At 39.2% G+C, this 21,972-nt stretch overlaps 1 protein-coding gene across 3 annotated transcripts in view; it reads right to left on the bottom strand.

Annotated features, from left to right (window-relative positions):
- znf423 (zinc finger protein 423) overlaps window positions 1–21,972 on the bottom strand; it is a 129,215-nt gene that overhangs the window by 91,855 nt on the left and 15,388 nt on the right. For 2 of the 3 annotated variants that reach the window (XM_088417873.1, XM_088417874.1), the window contains exons 2-3: window positions 18,215–18,277; window positions 5,358–5,552 (exon numbers count right to left, since the gene is read on the bottom strand). In XM_088417873.1, the coding sequence (XP_088273999.1) occupies window positions 5,358–5,552; window positions 18,215–18,277 (258 nt within the window). The remainder of the gene's footprint in view (window positions 1–5,357; window positions 5,553–18,214; window positions 18,278–21,972) is intronic. The other variant, XM_088417875.1, reaches the window with a different exon arrangement.

Here is a 21,972-nt window from a genome sequence, read left to right as displayed (position 1 = left end):
TGCCTTTGAGGCGTGTTTTATTAATTAACAGAGCCTTAAAGGTTGTTGCTACAATTGACTAGAAATATTTTTTCTGCTCTGAACACTAATAAGCAGGTATCCAGGACAAGAAAAAAATGTTTGACCATTTATATTCACAGCAATACTCAAATTACTCAAAGACTCATTTCGATTATCATACTTCGATTATCATACTTTAGTCGATTACTCTATTAAAGAGTGGAATAATCACAAACATAATAGATTTTAAAAGGATTTGTCTGTGACGGCCCTAAAACATACTCTACATTAAAGCTTCTTTAAAACTTTAAAACCATGGAAATCATCCTGTTGTTTGTTGTTGTTTGTGACGACTGTTTCCACAAAATTTTATAGGCAAAGTGTAGTTTTGTGCAGTATTTGTCTCCAATACAGGGTCTATTAGAGATGAAAACTAAGTTTCATATGAAAGTAATTCAATCTTAGCATGGAGATTTGAGGTTATTGTAGGGTTAGATGTATATGAGCATGTGATGTGGCATAGTGGGGCCAGAGAATGTTCACCATTTGATCTGCGGGTTTTTCTTTTTTCTCCTCCGCTCTTCCTCTCCTCGGGGAGCCTATGCTCCACATTTTGACTCCTACTGAGACCCATCGACACTCCCGCGACTCTCTTGCTCGCTCTTTCTCTTGCACGCACAGTACACCCACAGGATAGATACCCACATGTAGAGCACAAAGAGCACCACACATACACAGTTGTTCATTAAAAAGTCATACGTGATGGGGGGAAAAAAAGGCAAAACACTCTATTAGAATGTGTTTTAAGTGTGCAAAAACAGAAAGCACATTCAGACTGAAGCACACTGCATGCGCCTGATGTCCTGTTTGGGCTTATGTGCATACTTGATTGGGTATACACACATTTATGTGTCATTGATCTGCGCCACAGTGTGTGTACGAGTGTGTTTGTCCAATTTGTTCTCAAATTAATGGTGCCTCTTTATAGGCCTTCTGCTAGAGTGCCACTGAATTACTTGGTGCTTCACAGTTGCACCTGGGACCCATTCAGTGTTATAGCTGTAGCTCCATGCTAACTCGGGACTCATTCGCCACAAGAGTATACAGGGTATGCTCCAACGTCATTTCCTCACCACAATAAGCCCACTCAGGCACACTAATTAGTGAAATCTGCTGGAAAAATGGAAGAACATATAGTAGATGCACTTTTGTGTGCTCAATGCTTCCTTCTATCAATTCAGTGGCCTGTTCTAATGTAGTTATATTTAATTTTTTTAAGTGACCTACTGACTGTTTTAATATTTACTGTAGTTTTGATATACCGTGGGTGTTAACTGTTTTCTTATTAACCAAGCATGTGCGTAGACATATCTGCTAGTTTGTTGTGTACGTGTATCTACAGTATATACACGTCCACTGGCTCATCATGACACATGTCACAATAAGTCTCCTTTGGAGCCCCACAAAAAAATTGTCTGTTTTAAACCCTGCAGGTAGTGCAAACCACTTACACACTTTTTTACCTACAAGCTACCGGTATATGCTTTCAAAATGAATAGTGTTTCTCAAAAAATATGTACCACTTAAGAAATGCTTAGTCTCCAAGCAACATCCATTATGACCAACATTAAAATACAATAATGCATTGAGCTAAAATGCCCAATGTAGTGCTAAAACAAACAATTATTGAAGTGAATTGATACAGATGAGTCAATTAGAAAAAAGTTAAGCAACAAAATCTGTTGCCCAAAATTTTGCAGGGATATTATTATTAAAATTAAATTTGTATGATTGTATAATTACTTGATTTTGCAACAGGATAATCAGAAGAACACCTGTTCTTATCTTAAATAATCCCATGATAAAAGCTTTACAGTTAAAAGGGGTCAAGTTAAAAAAAAAATTCACAATAATATGTTCTACGTGCTCTTACTCATCTAAACACAGCATTTTAATTCATGTTGTGTTTATGTAATATGAATTAAGTAGTGAAATCCAACTTTTTCTTTCCATCTCAAGGGTCAGCATTTTGTCACTTGCTGTCACCTAAATACGACCTCACAGTTGCTCATGGTTCAAGTACTGACCAATCACAGTACACCATGTTTTGCTTGTGACATTCAAAAACTGAGCAATGATCGGTCATTACCTGAGCACTGAGCAAGAGTGATGTCATTTTTAAGACAAAAAAGTGCAAAAAAGGCATTCTAAAATGGTTATGGTGGATTTTGCTGCTAACTGCGAATTCATATTGAACAAAATGCAATAACAATTAGAGTAGCATGTTCAGATTATTGGAACTAGAACATATATTGTGAAAGATTTAAGGGGGAAGTGTACTTCCCCTTTAAATGTTAATGATAAAGATAATGACTGATAATTACTTTTAAAATCAAGTCAATGGAATACTCGTAGGAAAACTGTCCCCAAACCTCACAAATATTCAAGAAAACGTTGTACATGCATCACAAGGTTTGAATGTAAATACGGGTACCACCAAGGAGGAATATCTTTTTTTTTTCTTTTAAATTTGAGTATCGTGTTTATCCCTCGAAGACGGCGTGCATGTACCCCCATAGTTCCCACTACAACAGCTCCCAGGAGCAGGAGCTAGAAAACATAAAAGGATTCTTTAGTCCATGCTTTTAAATCAAGCTTCTCCACAATAATAACCAAAAAATAGCGGCCCCATAACAACTTTCTCGTAGTTGAATCTACATAAGCAAACTACCACATGCAAGCACACTTCCTGCTGAGCTGTGGGATTACTTTGTAATCTGAAGCGCTCTTTCTCCAGGGAGCAAAAAAGATTCATCATTTTATTTCATTCCTTTCTCCAGCTCTCCCTCTTGCCCTCTCCGTGCTCTCTTGCTCACTAAGATCTCAGCCTCCCTAGACTCCTGTGCTGAAAATTACAGGCCACATCCGATGCTCTGACTGTGACATGGCGTACATGTGTGCTTGGACAAAAAAAAAAAAAGCACGGCCTTGTGTCAGTCACAAAAACACACAGGCAAGTAAAAAAAAAAGAAAAAAAAAGCTACAAGAATTAAATCACGTTTCCTTCATAATTATCTGTGATGCCAGAATTTTTGTCATTACAACTGATGGCATGCCATGGTTAGTCTTCTTAAAGAAATAATGTAGTTGAAATGTCATGTGCTTCTCAATTATATTTTGCACAGCCTCTCCCCCTCTCCCACACGCACCCCACCAGGAAATAGAACCCCCCCCCCCCCCCCACACACACACACACACACACCATAAATAATATTATCATCTATAAAAACTGCATAATCATTGTATTGCTAAAACTGTATCCATTTTAACACTGACACAATGAAGAAGCAATATTTTTAAAAAAAACTTTCAAATACATTTTTACAGCATTTATACAGGTTAAAGGCTTGTCTAAGCAGAAAAAAGTACATTAAAGTTGCTGAAAAAAAATGCAAATTCTTATTTTATCACAATTACACTTCACATGGCAAAAAGAAATCCTTTTCCCTGTGGTCATTTCACTGGCATCGCCTCGCAAAAATATTTGTCATTCTCATTGAATTCATTACATCTGATGGTAACGTTTTGTTGTATAAAGGTTATCCTCTCTGGAATGGCAGTGGCTCTCAAGCCTTTTACACCAAAAACTCAAAGATTAAAATAATTTATTATAACAGGTTATTACACATTGTATTTAAATAGACATTTACAAATAAATACTGCTAAATAATTAAATAAGAATAATGTATTTAGTATTTAAACATTAAATGCAACCGAACAATGCATAACAAAAGGGCAGTTCTGGATTAAGATCACGACTATTGAAGCCATTTGAACATTATTTAGTTTCAGCTTTTAATCGGGTGATTTTTTTCGCTTACTTTTGTGTACCTCTTGACATACTTGCTAATCACTGGCATTAACGTCTTAAGGTCTAACCTTGATCTAACAAGCAGGTACTAGGATATCGTAGGCAAACATATATTGCACAAAACATTAAAAAAAAATCTAGATCTGGCATAGAGAAATAAAACACTGGAATGTAATTGTAATATGGTCTCCCGGTAGCTAGCCTGACTGGATGTGCAACACATGTGCATCTGCCGGGCCTGAATGTTGAAGCAGCAGGTGAATATGAGGTTGCTGATATTACACACACAGTCTGTAAAAACACTTGAGCAGTTTCAACAAAGAACCCCCTCCCTCCTCCAAACACGCTCTCCCCTTCACAGACTTCTTTATCACCATATCAAAGTAAACACCATTCAGATGCTTGGAGGCAACACACTGTCTTGTAGTCTAAGTGTGTGCACGTGTGTATGTGTTGGCTTGTTAAGCGCACATTTGGATTAATCTGTAGGAACCAGATGCCCCCACAGCGTTCCTTTCAGTCCCTCCATTAATTACACTAGTACTAATAACGACCCCCGTGTAAGTGTATTATAACTGGAGGTATTGAATATCGGGATAAGTGGTTGCAAAATCAAGACTGAAGGAGAAAATGGTTGAAAAAACATGGAATTTTATACGGTATGGTTTTGAAGGTGAAGTCAACCCATTTTTTTTTGTTGAGTTGTTCTATGCAGCCCACTAATACAAAATAGTATTCTGATTAATATACCTGTTTTTATACATCTGAGAAAACAGACATTTTTCCACTTGTTGTCAATTGAAAATTACATCACATTCGCTCAGGGTAACAACCAATCATGGCTTAGCGTCACATGACCAAAGTCGGAAAATGGGTGAGCCATTTTCCTCAGCCAACTACGGCTGAGCACTGAGCAAAAGTGATGGCATTTTCAGTCGAGGGCAGACGGCAAAATGGTCGCCCACTGACATGCATTAAAAACAGGTGGATTTCGGTGCTTAATTCATATTCCACAAACTCAATATTAATCAGAATATTGAGTTTAGACTAGTGGGGGGTGACCAAAACATATGATTGTAAAGAAAAATTGTGGGGTTGGCTTCTCCTTTATGTGAAATATTATATTGCTTAGCATAGGCTCACTTACTATGTTTTTTATACTGCCACAAGTTTTTCTACAAATCTAAATATTTCATAACCGAATGGGGGCAGAGGTAGACAGAACTGCAGGTGCAGTATGTATTTTTAATGTATTACCGGTAAGTCTCACCTGAAACTCATCCAGTAGTTTGGAAGAATGAATTTTAAAAAAATACACATTTATGAGCAATAAATCGTCAATTAAAATAAAATGCAAGTTTTTGGTAAGGGAGAGAAAAGTGACCACAAGATCATCTAGCAGCCTTTCACGGAAGCATGTACAGTACATGCAAAATCTTGGAAACCCTGAAGCGATTATGCAATATGAATGAATGTTGCGTCCCACCTGCTGGACAGTGGTTGGTTCGATGTTCTGTGAGCTCAGCCAGACATTCAAAGTCCTGTTGACAGTTGTCACAAGTGAATATGGAGTCATCATCCAGCTCGTCGTCATGGTCGCCAGGCTCCTCTTGTTCTGCATCCTCAGGCGCAGCCCCGTGGTCGTCCTTGGGCTCGAGTGCTTTGACTGATGCCGGGACATCTGAGAACAGACCATACACATAATGATTAGTATTGACAATTGTTGTACGGATTTGAATACGTTTTCCTGTCACCATGATCAGTAATATCTGTTTGGGGCCTTGGTCTCTTAATTTGATTTGCTTGCTCAACCATGCACACAGTCCACAAGTTGGCCTCATTAAGCCATGCTTAAAAATACTTTCCTTTGTGCCATTTTGCTTCGTGTCTGGTGAGGAGAAGCATCATTTACTTTCATTAATCTAATTCATTGTTGCTTTGTCATTTTGGATCCTGTTTGTTTTACAGGGCAAAATGAACCTTCCCAGATCCACCACATGCTTGTCCTCTGATTTCTCTAAAATGGATGAATTTGAATGCCAAATACCTCTTGAGCTTCAGCACGTGACATTGTCAGTGTGAATGTGTGTATTAGTGAGAGGTGACCAGTGGAGGGTTGTGATGCCCCAATGCTCTCTAACCCATTGTGTCTCCATTTTCACACCTTATTATCACTTTAGAAATGCTGAGATTCCAGAAAGAGAACAGAAAATCCAGCCAAAGAAACAAAAAGAAAAAAAACTTAAAGAAAGAAAGGAAGAAAGAAAGAAAGAAAATTAACCAAAATTCTACTGTACTTGACTGGATGCATTTTGTCGAGAGGAAAAAATATGTTAGGTCTCCCTCAAATTTGATTTGAATGGACTCAGTTTAAAAGGGGACTCTAGACGCTTCATTAAATTTACAGTGGGAGAACAAAGTATCAATGGCATGTTGGCTTATACTACATTGATATATGTATTGGGCCATCAAAAACGAAATTAAGGAATTGTTGTTTTTCTTTTGCAGCAACCAAAACCTCCCCACTTTTTGAACTTGCAATTGACATGAACAATCCTTTATTATCATACAAGTCCGAAGCGAACAGCACAAAATGTCTCGACTACAGGGTCCCGGAAAAACACTTCATTCATTTAATAATCGATAAAGTCATGCTCTCAAATGACACAGTCTATGAAAAATCTCAACTAAAAGGATATAGTACAGAGCAGAGCTAAACTGGAGAAGGTGCAGTTGCCAAAAATCCAACTGCCACATCTCTTCCAGACTAATTTATAATGGAGAGGTGTGATGGGAAATGGGGATGCTGGGATGTTGGGAATGCGGGACTGCGTTGATGGGGTGCAGTGGGAGAGGACATTAGTGATAGAAGGAGACGAGGAGGGCTAGATGAAGGGATGAGGAGAAAGAGAAGGAGGGTGTTGGCCATCTGTCCAGTGGTGAGAGCGCCGTCTGGCCAGGGAGCGAATATGGACCCTTGGCTGACGAAACACCAACGTACATGCTCAAATTTATACAAAAAATACACAACGGCATAAATGAACATCAGAGGAGAAAAAATAAATAAATGCCAACGCACCCACTGTCAAAATTCAGCTACACTTCAGTTGTACCGCAGTAAAATGAAACCATATTCACTTCTAAACATTCTATAAATGTGGAATGTAATAAACAGCTGCTGTATTGGATGACTTTATATGGGATATGTAAGCACACATCAGTTCATAGTCATGGTGTTATAATAAGCAGTTGTGTTCAATATCTAACAGTAGCTGCACTACTAAAAAGATGCACACGTATACAATACATAGGATATTTTCCGTAGTGTCAATACTCATAAACAATATGCATCAAATATATAAAAGGCAACATTTTTGCACATACACACATGCATAGCAGGGGGTTGTGATGCCAGAGGTGAGGTCAGTGCCAATTCCAGTGCATGCCAACACAACCTGCTGTCATGGCAACAGTGGGACGAGCCAGATGAAACCATCTCCCTCACATTTGTGAAGCAACTTATTATGTGTGTGTGTGTGTGTGCCCATGTGTAGATGTTGCACCAGTCTGATGCCCTTCGTCACCATGTTTCTTTTTTTTTTCCAAAGGGCTTACTGTATTTTCCTTACACATTTTACTTTATTTACCCACCACCGCAACAAATGGGGGACTAAAACATACACAAACCCATGGATAGTATTCATTTGGCGTCCCCTATAATTCTCATAAAGCAGGAGTGTCCAAACGTTTTCAATCAGAGAAAGAAAGTGGGCCACTTTATTTTTTTTTACTGAGTTTGATGTATTAAAAATTATGAAATGTAATCAAACAAATATTCATTGTCCATATATTGTAACTATTAAAAAAAATACAAATAAAAAAACTGCTGTCCTGCTGTCAAGGCTTGTCGTTAACGACGTTTTTTTTTTCCTTTCATTAAAACTGAAGGTCTCAAAAACTCTGACTAAAGTGGAGATGTGCCAAATCCTCGAATGGTGGAAAATATGCAGGTTTAAATTGCCCTGGTTACATGCAGGAAGGCCTTAGTTTAATGCCCCCTCATTCAAAAGCCTCCCATTACAAGTCAAAACATGGATATACTGTACGTCGTATATAAATATGTGAGCAGAGTTAAATAGTGGGGTTTATACATAACTTATGTTGCTTACATACTGTAAGGCAGTAGTCTCAAGCTATTTTCGATGATGTATCCTATGTGAAATATTTGTCATCCAAGTACCCACTAAACAGCACAAGGCATTATGGATTAAAGACCAAAAAAAAGCCCCTAAATGTCTTCACGTACCCCAAAAGTTACTCGCATTGTCATTTGCTGTCTTAAAGGTTATGACAACACCATCACATCAATGGTAATTGTTTCGGAACATTGTATCGTAGCATTCAGGTAGCAGAGGCTACACGTATGTGGTTGCTTTAAATGCACACAAAGGAATTATGTTTCTTTAGAAACGTGAACATCATCTCTGGCTGAAAGTGGCAATAAATAGATCTGGAGAAGCAGAAACCCCTTGCAAACAACCATTTTAAAACATGTTACAAAAAAGACTTGGCCATAATGATTAGGATTTGCCTTTTGTTTGGCATTTTGTCTTAATCACAGTAGCATGCCGATGCATGCAACTTACAGTATCATGGAACATGAAGTATATTGCAAAGTAGCAAAAATAATAACACTGGTTCATTCATCTACTGTATGTCTGTGATGCTCAGTTCAATATGGCTTCAGAGTCACTTGTATAACATTAAGTTTGAAAGCATGAACTTAAAACATGACATTAGGTCAAAGGGAAGCTATGTATGGCAAAGCGTTAACAGTTTCCATGTTTGATGCGCGAAACCCAAACATATGCAAACACATTTTAGTAGGATATAGCATTTTGCACAAAACACACACGAGCATTGTCTAGAGAGAACCATTATCTCTGAGTCGCAGACTGTCCCAATACCAGGAATAACTACAAATAATAATACTTTCACATGTACATACACACGCACACAAACAGCCACAGTATTTTAATCCCAAAAATCATTCCCAATGAAATGCTAAATGAATATGACAATTAAGAATTTTTATGTTGCCACAAAGCCATCTACAGGTCTCCAAATCTTGTCCATGATTAATTAACAGTGACGCTGATTCTTATTCTAGCCCTGTAATAATAGACTCAATTACATCTGGGGTGTAAAATGTAATGGAATTAAATTAACTGATATATGATTGAATAGAAAAACATATATAGCGGTGAGAATAAAATAGCATTCAAACCTAGGAAATGAATATAATAGCTGAATTGAGATGTGGCACAAACAAATTGAAACATTTCTTTCCAAAGTGAAAAATAGCCCCATTGACCATGTGATGTAATTAGGTTTTGACAGATAATAAGACAATGTTTACATGCAGGTTTGACAGCATGTTACCCTGGCTTTGGACGATGATAAAATGCCTGTCTGATGTTTTAATCCCTTGGAGGAAACGTAATAAATAATATTCCATGCTGTAGTCATCAGCCTGAGTAATTTGAGGACAATGGTTCTTTAATAAAGGTACAAACATAAATATGCAAAGTGACACCTCAGGAATAATTAGGTCATTTTGCATATCTGCAGGAATGATCCACGCGGTGTGTGCATGCATGTGTGTGTGCAGTATTACTGTTGTGTGTGTAAATATATATATATATGTGTGTGTGTGTGTGTGTGTGTGTGTGTGTGTGTTTGTGTACACCCAGGGTAATTAGATAAAGAGAAGTGAATTAGCAGAGTCCACAGTGCAGAGTGATGTTACGCATCCTAACTCCGCCCAGCTGAGACCCACTAATCACCACTTGTTAGGCTCATAGAGTGTGTTCATAGCATAAGTGTGTGTTTGTGTGTGGGAGTGTGCGTGGGTGTGTGTGTGCATGTGTGGGTGCGCATATGTGTGCGTGTGTGTTTCATTACCCAAGTTTAAATGAGTTCACCGCGGTGTGCAGTGAGTTAAATGATAAGATGCTCAATCAAATGGAGCATTTTCTTGTCATATAAAGCAGATTTATTAATTGGAGTAAACCTTGACCAGGGAGAAAATATTTTTTATTTTTTTAGCGTACCGAGCGTAGGAGCATACCGTGAGGCTAACTCCACTCATGTGTTGTTACAGCCTATGTGTCTTCTGTTTTAAGTGATGTTTTGGTTTAGTTTATTTAAGGCTTGTTATTTATTTTGTTAGTGGATCACTGAAATCACTCTGTGGATTGGCCTAAAAGTTGTACAACTCTCTCAACCAAGTTTTCTGGAAAGAAAAAAATCATTCGATTGAGTGATATCTTGCAAAATAAAAAATAAATAAATAAACGATTGTTTTAATATCATTTACATTAAAAAACTACTAACCCATTCCAGTGGATGGGAAACTGCATTGGAGGAATTAAACACACAAAAAGAGTTGGCCCCTCTGTGTTGAAAAAACATTGTTCATTTGAAAGAAAAACTTTTATTTTTCCTCGATGTCTCCTGTTAAAATTACACGAAGTACTGTTATTGGCCTGTTCTGCCACCCGGTGCTTATTGTACTGTAGTAACATTTTCCAAATATCTTCTTGAGTCACTGAAAATGCCCCCCACCCCCCCCCCCACCCCCATCAGCAAACTACCAGCACATCACTTTGTTCAGAGTCCTCCAAAGTGCAGTTTTGCAATGTTTGTGCACCAACACTCTCAAACAGATGCATGCTATATCAAATTATGGTTATATATAAACATTTTAAGCCTTGTAAATGAAATAATATTACTTATTTCGCATTCGAATTAATGTCATTCAAACACATATATGTGGAGAAAATTCGTGTGTTTTGAGTTATGCAATAAGTGGACCCCTCCAATATGGGGGTTGAAAAAAACTCGACGTACTCAAAGAAATACGGAAATTCTCTTGTGAGAATGAAAATATACCCGCGCATGCTCATTTGCATAATGCTACCGTTTCACACAGAATAAATCCTGCATTGTTTGGGGTAGCGGGAAAGTCAAGTTTTCTGGACTGCCAGCTGAAAAAAATATCTGGAGGGCGAAAGGTAGAAAATCTCATATTGCGAGATGCACCACCTATGCAAAACAAATTGCACGCATCAAGGCTTGAATTGTTTCCAATTTTACATTCTACTGTAACTTCACTTCCCTTTTGTGGTGAACATTATTTTTGGGTACCGAGTTGGGGTTTTTTTATGTTATGGACATAGCCACAGTCAGCATGAACCATCACCTGGGGAACTTATGAACTGGGAACTATTCCTGAGTTGTACCTTAGTGACAGAACTATACCGAAAAATAGTCCCAAAGCAAGAAGCCTTAAATGGGAATAAAACATAGTGTAACACTGCAAAGGCAAGGTCAGTTACTTATGTGTTAGATTTGGCAACCAAAAAATGGTGGCCTGACTTGCACACGGCTGCTCGGGGAGATGAATATTTCCTGGCCAAGTGTACATAAACCACCTACATACACACGCACATGTCTGCACAAACCTTAAAGAGGCATCAAAAGGTGTGGTAAAGTGTGTGTGGAGCTTCCAGCAGAATGTTTAGAAAGCAAACAGCCGCGACACAAGGCTTTCATTCTGCTCCACATCATCACTGTAGTCGAATTCACAGGCACCTGGCTTCAGCAAGCACCTTCAGCAGGGCCACCAGCAACAAGCTGTGATGTTCAAATCAAACCTGCACCGTGTTGACCACGGACGTTATTGATGTGTCTACAGACACATGCAACCAATGTCACATAGTATGAGTCACACACAAGCTGCCCACAGCAGACTTCTAACCCAGACCCAGTTAAAAAGGCGTGTGGCATGTTTTGTGATGGGCCGGAGCACACAATACCAAAAATTCTTGCATGTCGCTGGTGTCGAACCAAAGACTCAGAAATCACAATTCCTAATTAAAAAAAAAAAATGCCACGAACAAGAGTGTTTCTAATTTTCTTGATAAAGCTAACAACAAAGTGGTATTTGGTGTCAGGCTGAGCAATAATAATTCCGAATAAAAAAAGAAAAAAAAAAAAGAGAAAAATCGTCAAATGCAAGTTCTGCTTTTCATTTATCCCATTCGGGGAGGGACAGAGGCAAACTGGGGTGGATAACAGGCCGACTTCGGGCAAGATTTGTGCGGGGTACAGCTGGCCTGGCTGGGTACATAACTGAACACATCTTTAATCATTAAGTCGCTACGTTTTTTTTTCAATGTATTTTATATCACTATTCGAAAACGTTGTAGCTCAATAATGGTGAGAAATAAAGGTATACTGTGTAAATTTTGCATGGTGTCATTTTGTTACTTTGGTGCCTAAAGGGTTAACACGCAAAGTTAGAAGCACTAAGTTTGGGAGGAAGCCTAAACTAAGATTTCTTCACTGAACCTTTGACTGTGAGGCAAATTGTGCTATGTTCTTTAACATACACTCACAGATTGAGGTTATATCAACTGTATTAATGTTGTAGCAAACGCTACCTAGCCTAATTAGAAAGAAAATAAACACACCATCGAAATAAAATACGCTTCATCTGCTGTGTTTTTTGTTTTACAGGAAATGTCAGCCCAGTGCATAAGATTTTGTAAGTTCACATGTCAAGAATACAAAGAAATGCCGCCTTGAGAACACTCAAATACACACTGACCCACACACACACACACAAGTTGAACAGGTGCAGCTGGACACAACAACACAGCCTCCCCTCCTATCCCTCTGGGGAACACCCCCCCTCCCCTCTCTGTCTCTGTTTGTTAGTGTGAGTGTGTTTGTTGTGTGTGTGGGGAGTGTGGCTGTGTGTTTGGTGGCTATATTAAGAAGCCTTCTCTCCTCACCTCTTCCCCTCTGCATCCCACCTCATCTTGTTTCCCCCTCACCAATGCTTGTTTTCTGTGTTTTCACAATACAAGTATACCCCCACCACACCCTGCCAGGAGGCAAGCTGCAGTCGCACATGTATACAAACTCACATACACGATCACACTCGCACTCTCGCAAGCTCGTGGGAAACACTGCGGCAAGGGAGAGCGGCACCCAAGTCAGGAAACAAGATGATGAAAGAGGTGCTCACGTCACGGAAGTAAGGGAGAAAATAGCCACATGGGGACACAGGTTGCTTCACACACAGTCAGTAGAACATCGTAAAAAGTTCACAGACAAACAGGGTGACAGCTGCTCACTTATTTTAGTTTTGGTGCACAGACATATCCAGTGTATTGATAAACAGCCTCTAACAAAGGGCTTAAATGCTGCAATACAGACGAAAAGCCTGTGCATTGTTGCAAGCAGGCAATAATCGTTGACACACAACACACACGCAGGAACTGTTTTCCTGTGGTATAGCCTTGGGGAAATTAAAACTACATTATGGACCTCAGGAGAGAGGCAACGAGAGAGGGATTGGGAAGAGGGAAAGAGAGTGGAAGCGAGAGGCAGACAGAGAAGGCCAGTGTCCTTCTTTTGGACCATCACAAAGAAGCAGGATCAAGCGTCATTACTACTTGCATCTCTTCCATTCCTTACTTTTTTAGCCATTAGCATCTGAATGTTCCTTCTGTTCATTCTAATGCCCTCTTCTGTTTCTATGCAATCCGATGCATCAGGGATGTTCTAATGAGATGATCACCACAGAGGAACCACTGCAGCAAAGGCTTTAAACATAAGGCCTGAGGCCCAGTACCAGCCACTCAGGTGGGCCAATCGGCCCTTTGGTTATGTTACCTGAACAGCAATTGTTCAATAAAATGAACTAACGTGGCTAATTTTGCCCACTGGTGGGCACGCAGATGATCACTTCCTGTAAATTACATTCTGAAATTGGCTGTTGCTCAGGATTTGACGCTTGACAATGATGCCCTTGTGAAGGATAAAATAAAGTAGAACTCCTCTACAACAAAATCATATTTGCAACCAGAATTTGTTCACAACAGGGGCTTTTCACTATAGCAAATCTATGTCTCGGACGTAAACACAAAAAAAATGTTGTGCACTCTACAATCTGACTGAAGTTAAAAACAAAACCATCCAACATTTAAAATAAGAAAAAAAGAAAGAAACTACTACACCACGCCCCTCTGCACCGAGCTCAAGTGGAACTGATTTTGCGCAACGCGTATCTTCCTGATTTTTTTTTTTTTTTTTGATCGGACAACATGGCGGACGAACTATTGCTTATGGAACTTTGCCGATAAAACCGCCTTTATGATTCGTCTGAAAAGGAATACCGTGATCTAAACAATGTAAACAACTCCTGGCAAGCACCACGTTGGGGAGAGATGAGGAGTCTGTTTAGATAGTTTGAATCTACTAGGATTCTCTACCTCTGTTATAGAGTAGCGTTGTTTGTATGATGTAGAGTCAATTTACTGCCACCTATAGTATGGGAGAATATCATTAGACTGCAGGGGAAAGCCGCTCCAAGTATACAGTGTTGCAAAACGCGTGCCGGCTCGTCAAGTAGAAACCAAGCTTGATTTTTCCTGGCTTGTTTTCGCCGTAGTGAATTTCAGCGTATCGTAAATGCAGAAAAAAACATTCCGTATTATGCAACGGGGGGGATTTTTCCTTGTATGAGGATGTAAGAAAGAGAGAAAGGCTTGAATGTATGGATGTTTTTCACAATGGGGGATTTTTTTGCACATGCAGGTTTGGTAGTAGAAGAGTTTTACTGTATTTGAGTCTCTCATGTCCTTTCACATTTTCCTCATGTTAGAGTGGACTTCCTCCCACATTCCAAAAACATACATGTTAGGTCAACTGAAGACTCCAAAGTCTCCAGATGTGTTTTTTTTTCTTTATGCATCCTGTGATGGTCAGATGACATGGTTCCCAGCTATTGCAGCTGACTTTAGGAGATAAGCAGACAATTTAGGATAAGTAGACGTTATATTAAAAAAAAAATACAAGAATGGATGGAGGGAAGGATGGGTGTCTTCACTTAGAAAATGCATGAGGAGGGTAGAAAAGATATTTTGTCTCAAATACCTGGTGTTTTGACATTTTTTTCAAGCTTTTCATAACCAAAGTATGCACATTCTACTCAAGCTGCGACCAAGCAACTATAATGTAATAGGTCTCCGTCTCTCAGATTCTGCTTGGGGAGCTGACAAACCTTTTCCACAATGACTCATTGACTGTTTCCGCATGTGACTCTTTAATGTTCTCCAAGAGAAACACTAAGTGTGTGTACAGTAGGGTGGCTTTATATGACAGACAAAACTTAGCAAGTCTTTGCTTATTTCCCTCACAGACCACATGCAAGCTAGTGAGCAAGGAACCAGGAGGGAATGCAAGTCAGGAGTGAGGACATTCTGCCCCCCTGAGAGCGAACAGGGACATTTCGGGAAGGATTGTAGCAGGGTGGTGGGGCACCTTTGGCTCCAGACTCTTCCGAAGGGCATGAAGGGAAGAGAGGAGGAAGAAGAGCAGGAAATGGCAATGGAACAAAGGAAAGCGGGAGATGTAGGAGTTGGGGAAGAAAAGATTTGTCTTGATGCAATTCCCTTCCGAGTCACTCTCCCACCTCCCTCTGCCTTCCCTCCCGTGGGTCTTTCCAAACTCAACACACATTTTCCAAGGAAAGCAAGGGCGAGAGGGAGAGGGGGTGGAAGCTTGTAAATTTAATAGCAGGATGGGGCGGTATAGTGTATTTCTCCAATATGTCCTGTTTTTCCCTCTCTCTCCGGTCTGCTGACCCAATCCTCACTGACACAGGCAGTGCACAAATCAAGGTCTATTTACTTGTTATTCAGACCCATTCCTAATCTGTCAGAATAAAATTCCAAAGGTGAAGACTGACTGTCAGAGAAAAAGGCATAATCAGACCTATATGTGATAACTAAAACGTGAATAGGAAAAATCGGAACTCTTTTTTGTTTTTTAAAGAAGGGAAATACTACAGTATGAGATAGCACAGAGTTGCGTTTATGTGTGTGTGCATGCATGTGCGTCCTGGGACTGAAGCTTCCTGCAGGAACTGACACACACAGCACTTCTTGTGAGCCACCCAGGACCTCAGTCAGCACCCCCTGAAACACACACATACACACACACACACAGATATGGACCCATATAGCTGCCCCTGGAGGAGCGTTTACTTGGGTCTGAGTGAGCGGGAGAGAGGGGGTGAGGCCAGTGTACGTCATAGACCCCCCCCCAAGGGTCATACTTTCCTATGCTTGCATCCCGGTGGAGCTAAAGAGGAGACAGGGCACGAGAAGAAGCTGGGAGAGCGATAACTCCGTATTTACCACATTCAGCAGTATCTTATTTCCCTGCTGGGCTGCAGTCAGAGGAAGTGTTTTAACTGTTCTCTGATAGGCTGTAAAAAGTAGCCACAGCTGGCAAACACCTACGGTAGTCCGACTTTTTTTTTTTTTTCCCGTGTGACGGGAATTTGGGGATTTCGTCTTTGCTAAGCACAAAATACCACAAATAGGGGGAACGCTTGATTTGCATAGGGACAGTCTCTTCCACTAATTTGTCTTGTCTTGATTTTTGTATTTATACACAAATCTGCATTATTCAGAATTTATTTTCCTGTTTCCTATGAAAAGTGAAACATGCCCTTGATTCTCTTCGAAAAGATTCACCAATAAAAAGTGGCATGCCAATTATTTCTGTATAATTGAAGCAAGACATCAATTGCACTTTACAATACAAAAATTACACAAAAAGTTTTTGTACATGCAAAATCCCAATAGTTCAAATTAGGGAACGACAAATAATTGATTATATGATTGTTCCTTTTTTTGACGATCTATGAATCAATTGGATATCTTTTTTACTTCAGAGAGTTCCACAATATGCGGAATTTCAGCTTCTCAACAGCTTATGTTAACCAATTTCTCTGTTCCTTCATGAAAGCAGACTGATTGTCTTTGTATTCAGTCAAACTAAAACATTTACTCTTTCTTCAGAAAAAAAAAAAAAACATCTTTGGCTCTGTTCTGACATGTTACAGATTGTAACTAGTAACTGAAGCATAATTAAATCATAGCATTATGAAATAATGTGATGTTTTTGAATAAAGGCATGGAATGTTTTTTTCAAGCATGATTCAGTGATTGATTGACACAGCCAAAAAAAAGACATATTGCATGTCTGTGTGCATTCACTGTCTTTTTTTTTTATTACAAAAAAATAGCATTACATGAATTCGATGTCTGAAAAAGGCTTTTTTTTTTTTTAATTAAAATAGTTATGGCGGCACAGTGGAAGAGTGTTTTAGTATGTCTGCCTCACAGTTCAGAGGTTTGATTCTGGCGCCGGCCTTCCTGTATGGAGTTTGATAGATCTCCCTATGCCTGCATGTGCTTTCTCCCCGTATTTTGGTTTCCTTACACATTCCCCAAAACAGCCAGTGTCTTGGACACTCCAAAATCGTCCTTAGGTGTGAGTGCAAATGTTGCTTGCACCCTCGTGAGTATAAGCAGTCAAGATTATGGATGCATGGATGGATGGAAATAATAAGTTAAAAAAAGAATGCTGTCTTTATTTTTAATAAAAGCAAACATTGTTTTTTAACCTTATTATTAAAAAAAAAACACCTCCAATTTAGTGGCAGAACCGGGTGTCATTTTTGTGTTAAGAAAGGTAGTCTATGGTCATTATCTGGAAAAAGTAATCAATATATAACTTGTAATGTCAATTAAGCAATCGGAAAAGTAACTTAGTCACTTTGTCAAGCTAGGTGTCAGTAAAGTCGCACTTTCTTTTTCAAGGTAACTGTGGCAACGCTGGTTGCAGCCCCAGCGTAAATATGAAATAGTAATACAGTGGAGTGTATATGGGTGGAGGGTTTGAACTACTTAGCCAGGCAGAACACGAGGAAAAACTAAATCCCTTATAACAAAAGAGACAATAAAAGGCTGAACATCCCTCTGACTTCCTCCCAGGATATCGCCGTACAACAGAGAGCAGTCAAAGAGGCCACAAATCTCTGCTGTCTTGCTCTCTACGTCCCCTTTGTCATATCTCTTTCCATTCAGTCTTACACCAGAGACCAGCAAGTTTGCCGTCTCTTTCCACATCTCGCTATGTGCTTTCAACTCTCCGCATTTCTCTACTTTGCTTTTTTCCCCTCTTCTAAGTAGTTTCAACAGTCCCTCCATTCTAATCCCTCCTATGTTCACTTCATCTCTCGGCCCCTTTCGAGTCGGCAGTATCCCGGGGAGAAGGCATTTATAAACCATATGGAATTGAAATTACAAATGCAGTGCTGGTCACTATGCTTGTGTAGAGGTATCTACATGTATGCCTCAGGACTGTGTCACTGCATGCATTTAAGTGAACATGTGTGTGTTTGTACACACTGACCTGTTTGGACAGTCGACTCATCCCATGTCCCTCCGCACTCTGAAGATTCTCCTTCTTCCACCGCTGAGAAGGAAATGAGACATTAGACAGAGAAATGCAAAGTGTGTGTGTGTGTGTGTGTGTATGTGTTGTTAGTTATGAGACAGCAGTAATGCATTCTCATGAACAAGTGGGTACTGAAGATTGTACTGGTGGGGCCAGAACCAAAACTCAATTTAAAACTACAGCACCACAACATATTAATAACAGTTAATTGCGCTTCGCTTTCACCCATAAGCATGGATTCAGTTGTGCCAGATTGCTTTCTCTGGTGAAAATCGGTTGATGGATCTGTTTATTTCTAAACCTAGTGTGTTTCTCCTTGTTCTTTTTCCAGTATTTAAAAAAAAAACAAAAAAAACTAAAACATCACTCGCATTGTTCAGCAGTGTGTCACAAATTACTACAAATGTTTGTTTGCTTCATCCATTTACCATCTTTCTTGAATATTACTGTAATCCTTGTTTTACAAATATTGTGTTGGTGAAAAACAATTATAGACAGAGACGACCAAATAACAAATTTCCTCGTGATCATTTTTAAAATACTTGTTTAAACTGTGCTTAGGAGCACACTACTTTCCCCTCTAGAAACATTATAGTTTAGACAATTTCTCCTAATAGATTTTGAGAGTGATTAGTTGGCTAAAACAGTTAAATTTGAATCAGCATGGGTTAAGATGTGATCAGTACGAACAGCAACTGGGTCGGACTGTGAGCATCAATGTGTGCAGGTTATCAAGGTAGTTGTGCCTATATTTTATTTGATAAACTAAGGTTAATATTGAAGTCGGCCTTCTCAATGCATTTCCAGTGTGTTTTACTGTCGTGCAGAGGATTAACAATTGTTGCTGGCTTTGCTTATATTTTTCTGGTGTACACTAACAAGCGGGTATCCGGGGCAAGACAAAAATGCCTGGAGTATTTTGCTTTTTTTTTTTTTTTAAAGAGGTACTCAAATTTCCGAAAGGACTCTTTTGCAATACACATTTTGAAGCTTGACAAAAATAATACCTAATGCATATAAGGTTCAGCATGATAACGTATGTGCGTATAAAAGAATCTAACCTCATTGAATCATGCCAGTTGGAGAGAATGCGTTTGCTCACAAGCTTCCATGTTTTCAAGCAGCCAAATGAGCTTCACCAAGGGGAGAAAGAACTGCTTTCAATTGAAACCAAGTAAGAAAGCCTGATTCCAACATGAGCTGCATTTTTCGACATTGCTAGCTAGCGTGTGCCTTTTGCATTTCTGCAGTGAGCTTCATTCACCACGCTTCAAGAAAGACAAAAGTTACTATCTTTGTGAATAGCAGAAAAACAAACTACGGGGAAGGCAATGTCTCAATACCTATTTGACACTTCTGATCAGAGCTGGAATGTGACAGTGACTTCCTGGGCACAACAGGAAGGAGGGAAGTACAGCTGGCACACAAACAGGAAAAGGCCAGAGCCACAACACAATGGAGTTTCCTGTGCACCCCCGCTTCCCAACACATGATTCTTCATTTCTCACCTCTGATCTCCGTGTTTCTCCCAGCCTAGGAATTTTTTTATACATATCACTCTCTATCCTTGTCAGCTCCCCTTTGGCCACACAGATTCCTCACAAGAAACTCAAAACAAGAAGTTATAAATCAGTGAAGGGTTCCTTTTGGATCAAAAACAAAGGTGTGCCTTGGCGATGGTTGGCCCCAGCATACAATGAGTTGCCAGATATTTCGTGCTAAAGTTTAGCGGGTCTTCCACTGGCTTTTGAAAATGACCAGTTATAAACAACATCAGGACAAGCTGTGGTTTGGTACATAATTTATAATTGGACAACACGATTTGGCACAAAGATCAAACATTGTTACCTACAAACTGAAACTAAACATCAATACACTTGCACGTGTTCAACACACGTGAATTTCCCTACGGGGATGAATAAAGTATCTATCTATCTATCTATCTATCTATCTATCTATCTATCACACAAACAAATCACGTATGATACAGTCTAAAAGACGTAAAAAAAATAAAATAAATAAAAAAAAAACCTGCACCCATTGCAGTCTACTTTATGTGGCAGAATAACTGCTGGCATTCTACTTTACTTTTGAAAAGTATTGATGATGCACCTAAAAGTACTGGAAGTTCTACAGCTAATAAAAAGACTATTTCTTGATGAGACTGTGGGGAATACACTGTGTTTCATTAGCCAAGCACACAAATCTTTATTTAGATTTCCACATCCTCCTTAGAGATACACACCGTTGGTGTGAACCTTGCACACACCAAGGGGGTCGTGAGGAATGTGTGTGATTGTGGAAATCCGAAAGCCTGTGTAGATACAACAAATAGAGGGGAAAAAAACTGAATACCGAAAGATATTTGAAAGATATTTGAAATATGGAAAATCTTTGCAGAACCCATTTTGAATTATGAATACAATAGGTTAAAATTGGTTAAAATACAGAGTGAGTTGCTGGTACTTGGGTTGGTAAAGTCCAAACTTTGAAAAAGGTCTTTCCCTGTTAAGGCAAATGTTTAAATGGCTATTGTCGCTCACAAGCCGATTGAATTGAAATTCAGACAAACTAAGGCTGAAAGAGAACACCTTTGTTTCTACCCAGCCATTATTACATCAGGAAATAATGCTTAAATCTCCATTGCCAAGGTTTGTTTTCTCTCTCTATTTCTCTCTATCTCTCTCTCTCACTTTTTTTTTTCCAATCAGAACTCAGCTAACTTGTGTCACCAGGCTGAATGAAATCTGCCCGAGGCATTCAGAATCAACAGTGCGGGCATCTGTGCACGCTAATGAACAGGCACAGATAGTTAAAAGATAGTTGAGATAGCCAATCAGATCACAAGTTGGCAACAATAACGCCAGCTAGAAGGCTACTGTACGGGGCCTGTGAGCTGATGGATTTGATGGGAGGCAGAGCATCCAAGGTACCAAGGACCCTTTAGTAGAAAAATCAAACACTGTATAACACACTGTAAAACATTGTTTTTTTTTAACCCACAATGTCCGAAGGAGAGGAAAATATCAATCAAGTCATTGAAGTCTTCTTGAGGAAAGAAAGAAGGCTGGATATTGTGCTGAAAAAAGTGTTTTGGAGGACAGCCGCTTTAGTGAGTGCAAGCATTTTATTTATTTTTTCATTTGAATATGTTTTTTGTCATTTTATTTCACTCAAATTTAATTAATGGATATCACATATTTTTTAAGTTGCATTTACTGATAAGGGTTTATTGATGTTTAAATGCGGCGGAAAATAGGCTGTGTTTTACAGGATTAAGGTGATGCAATGTCCAGTAATGCGTACCGTAGTGTCGGACTAGGTAGAACATCATTGAAGTGTGAAATGCACAGATACATATATACATGAATATACACATATATACAAAACATAGATGTATATAAGTATATGCATGCAAATATACATATATACACACACCTTTTTAGGAATATTCTATTTATTGTGTATACAGTGACATCTGATAAGTCTGCACTCTCAATGTGCTCCTATTCAGACCTTAAATTCCGCCTTCTCTCGCTCTCCATCTTTAGTGAGCATTTTCTTGTTCAATCTTAACTATTGTCTCTTCACTCACTGGTGTTCCCTGACCACTGCTTGCTGTCATGCTCTGTCTTATTCCATCATCCAATTTTTGTCGCATTAGCTCACGTCTTCCACACATCCCTCAACATTAGCTCTTGACCCCTCCTCTT

Source organism: Hippichthys cyanospilos, chromosome 6 (assembly GCF_059441005.1).
Source record: "Hippichthys cyanospilos isolate Australia breed blue-spotted pipefish chromosome 6, RoL_Hcya_1.0, whole genome shotgun sequence".
Classification (NCBI taxonomy): Eukaryota; Metazoa; Chordata; class Actinopteri; order Syngnathiformes; family Syngnathidae; genus Hippichthys; species Hippichthys cyanospilos.
This window is presented reverse-complemented; position numbering and strand designations above follow the sequence as displayed.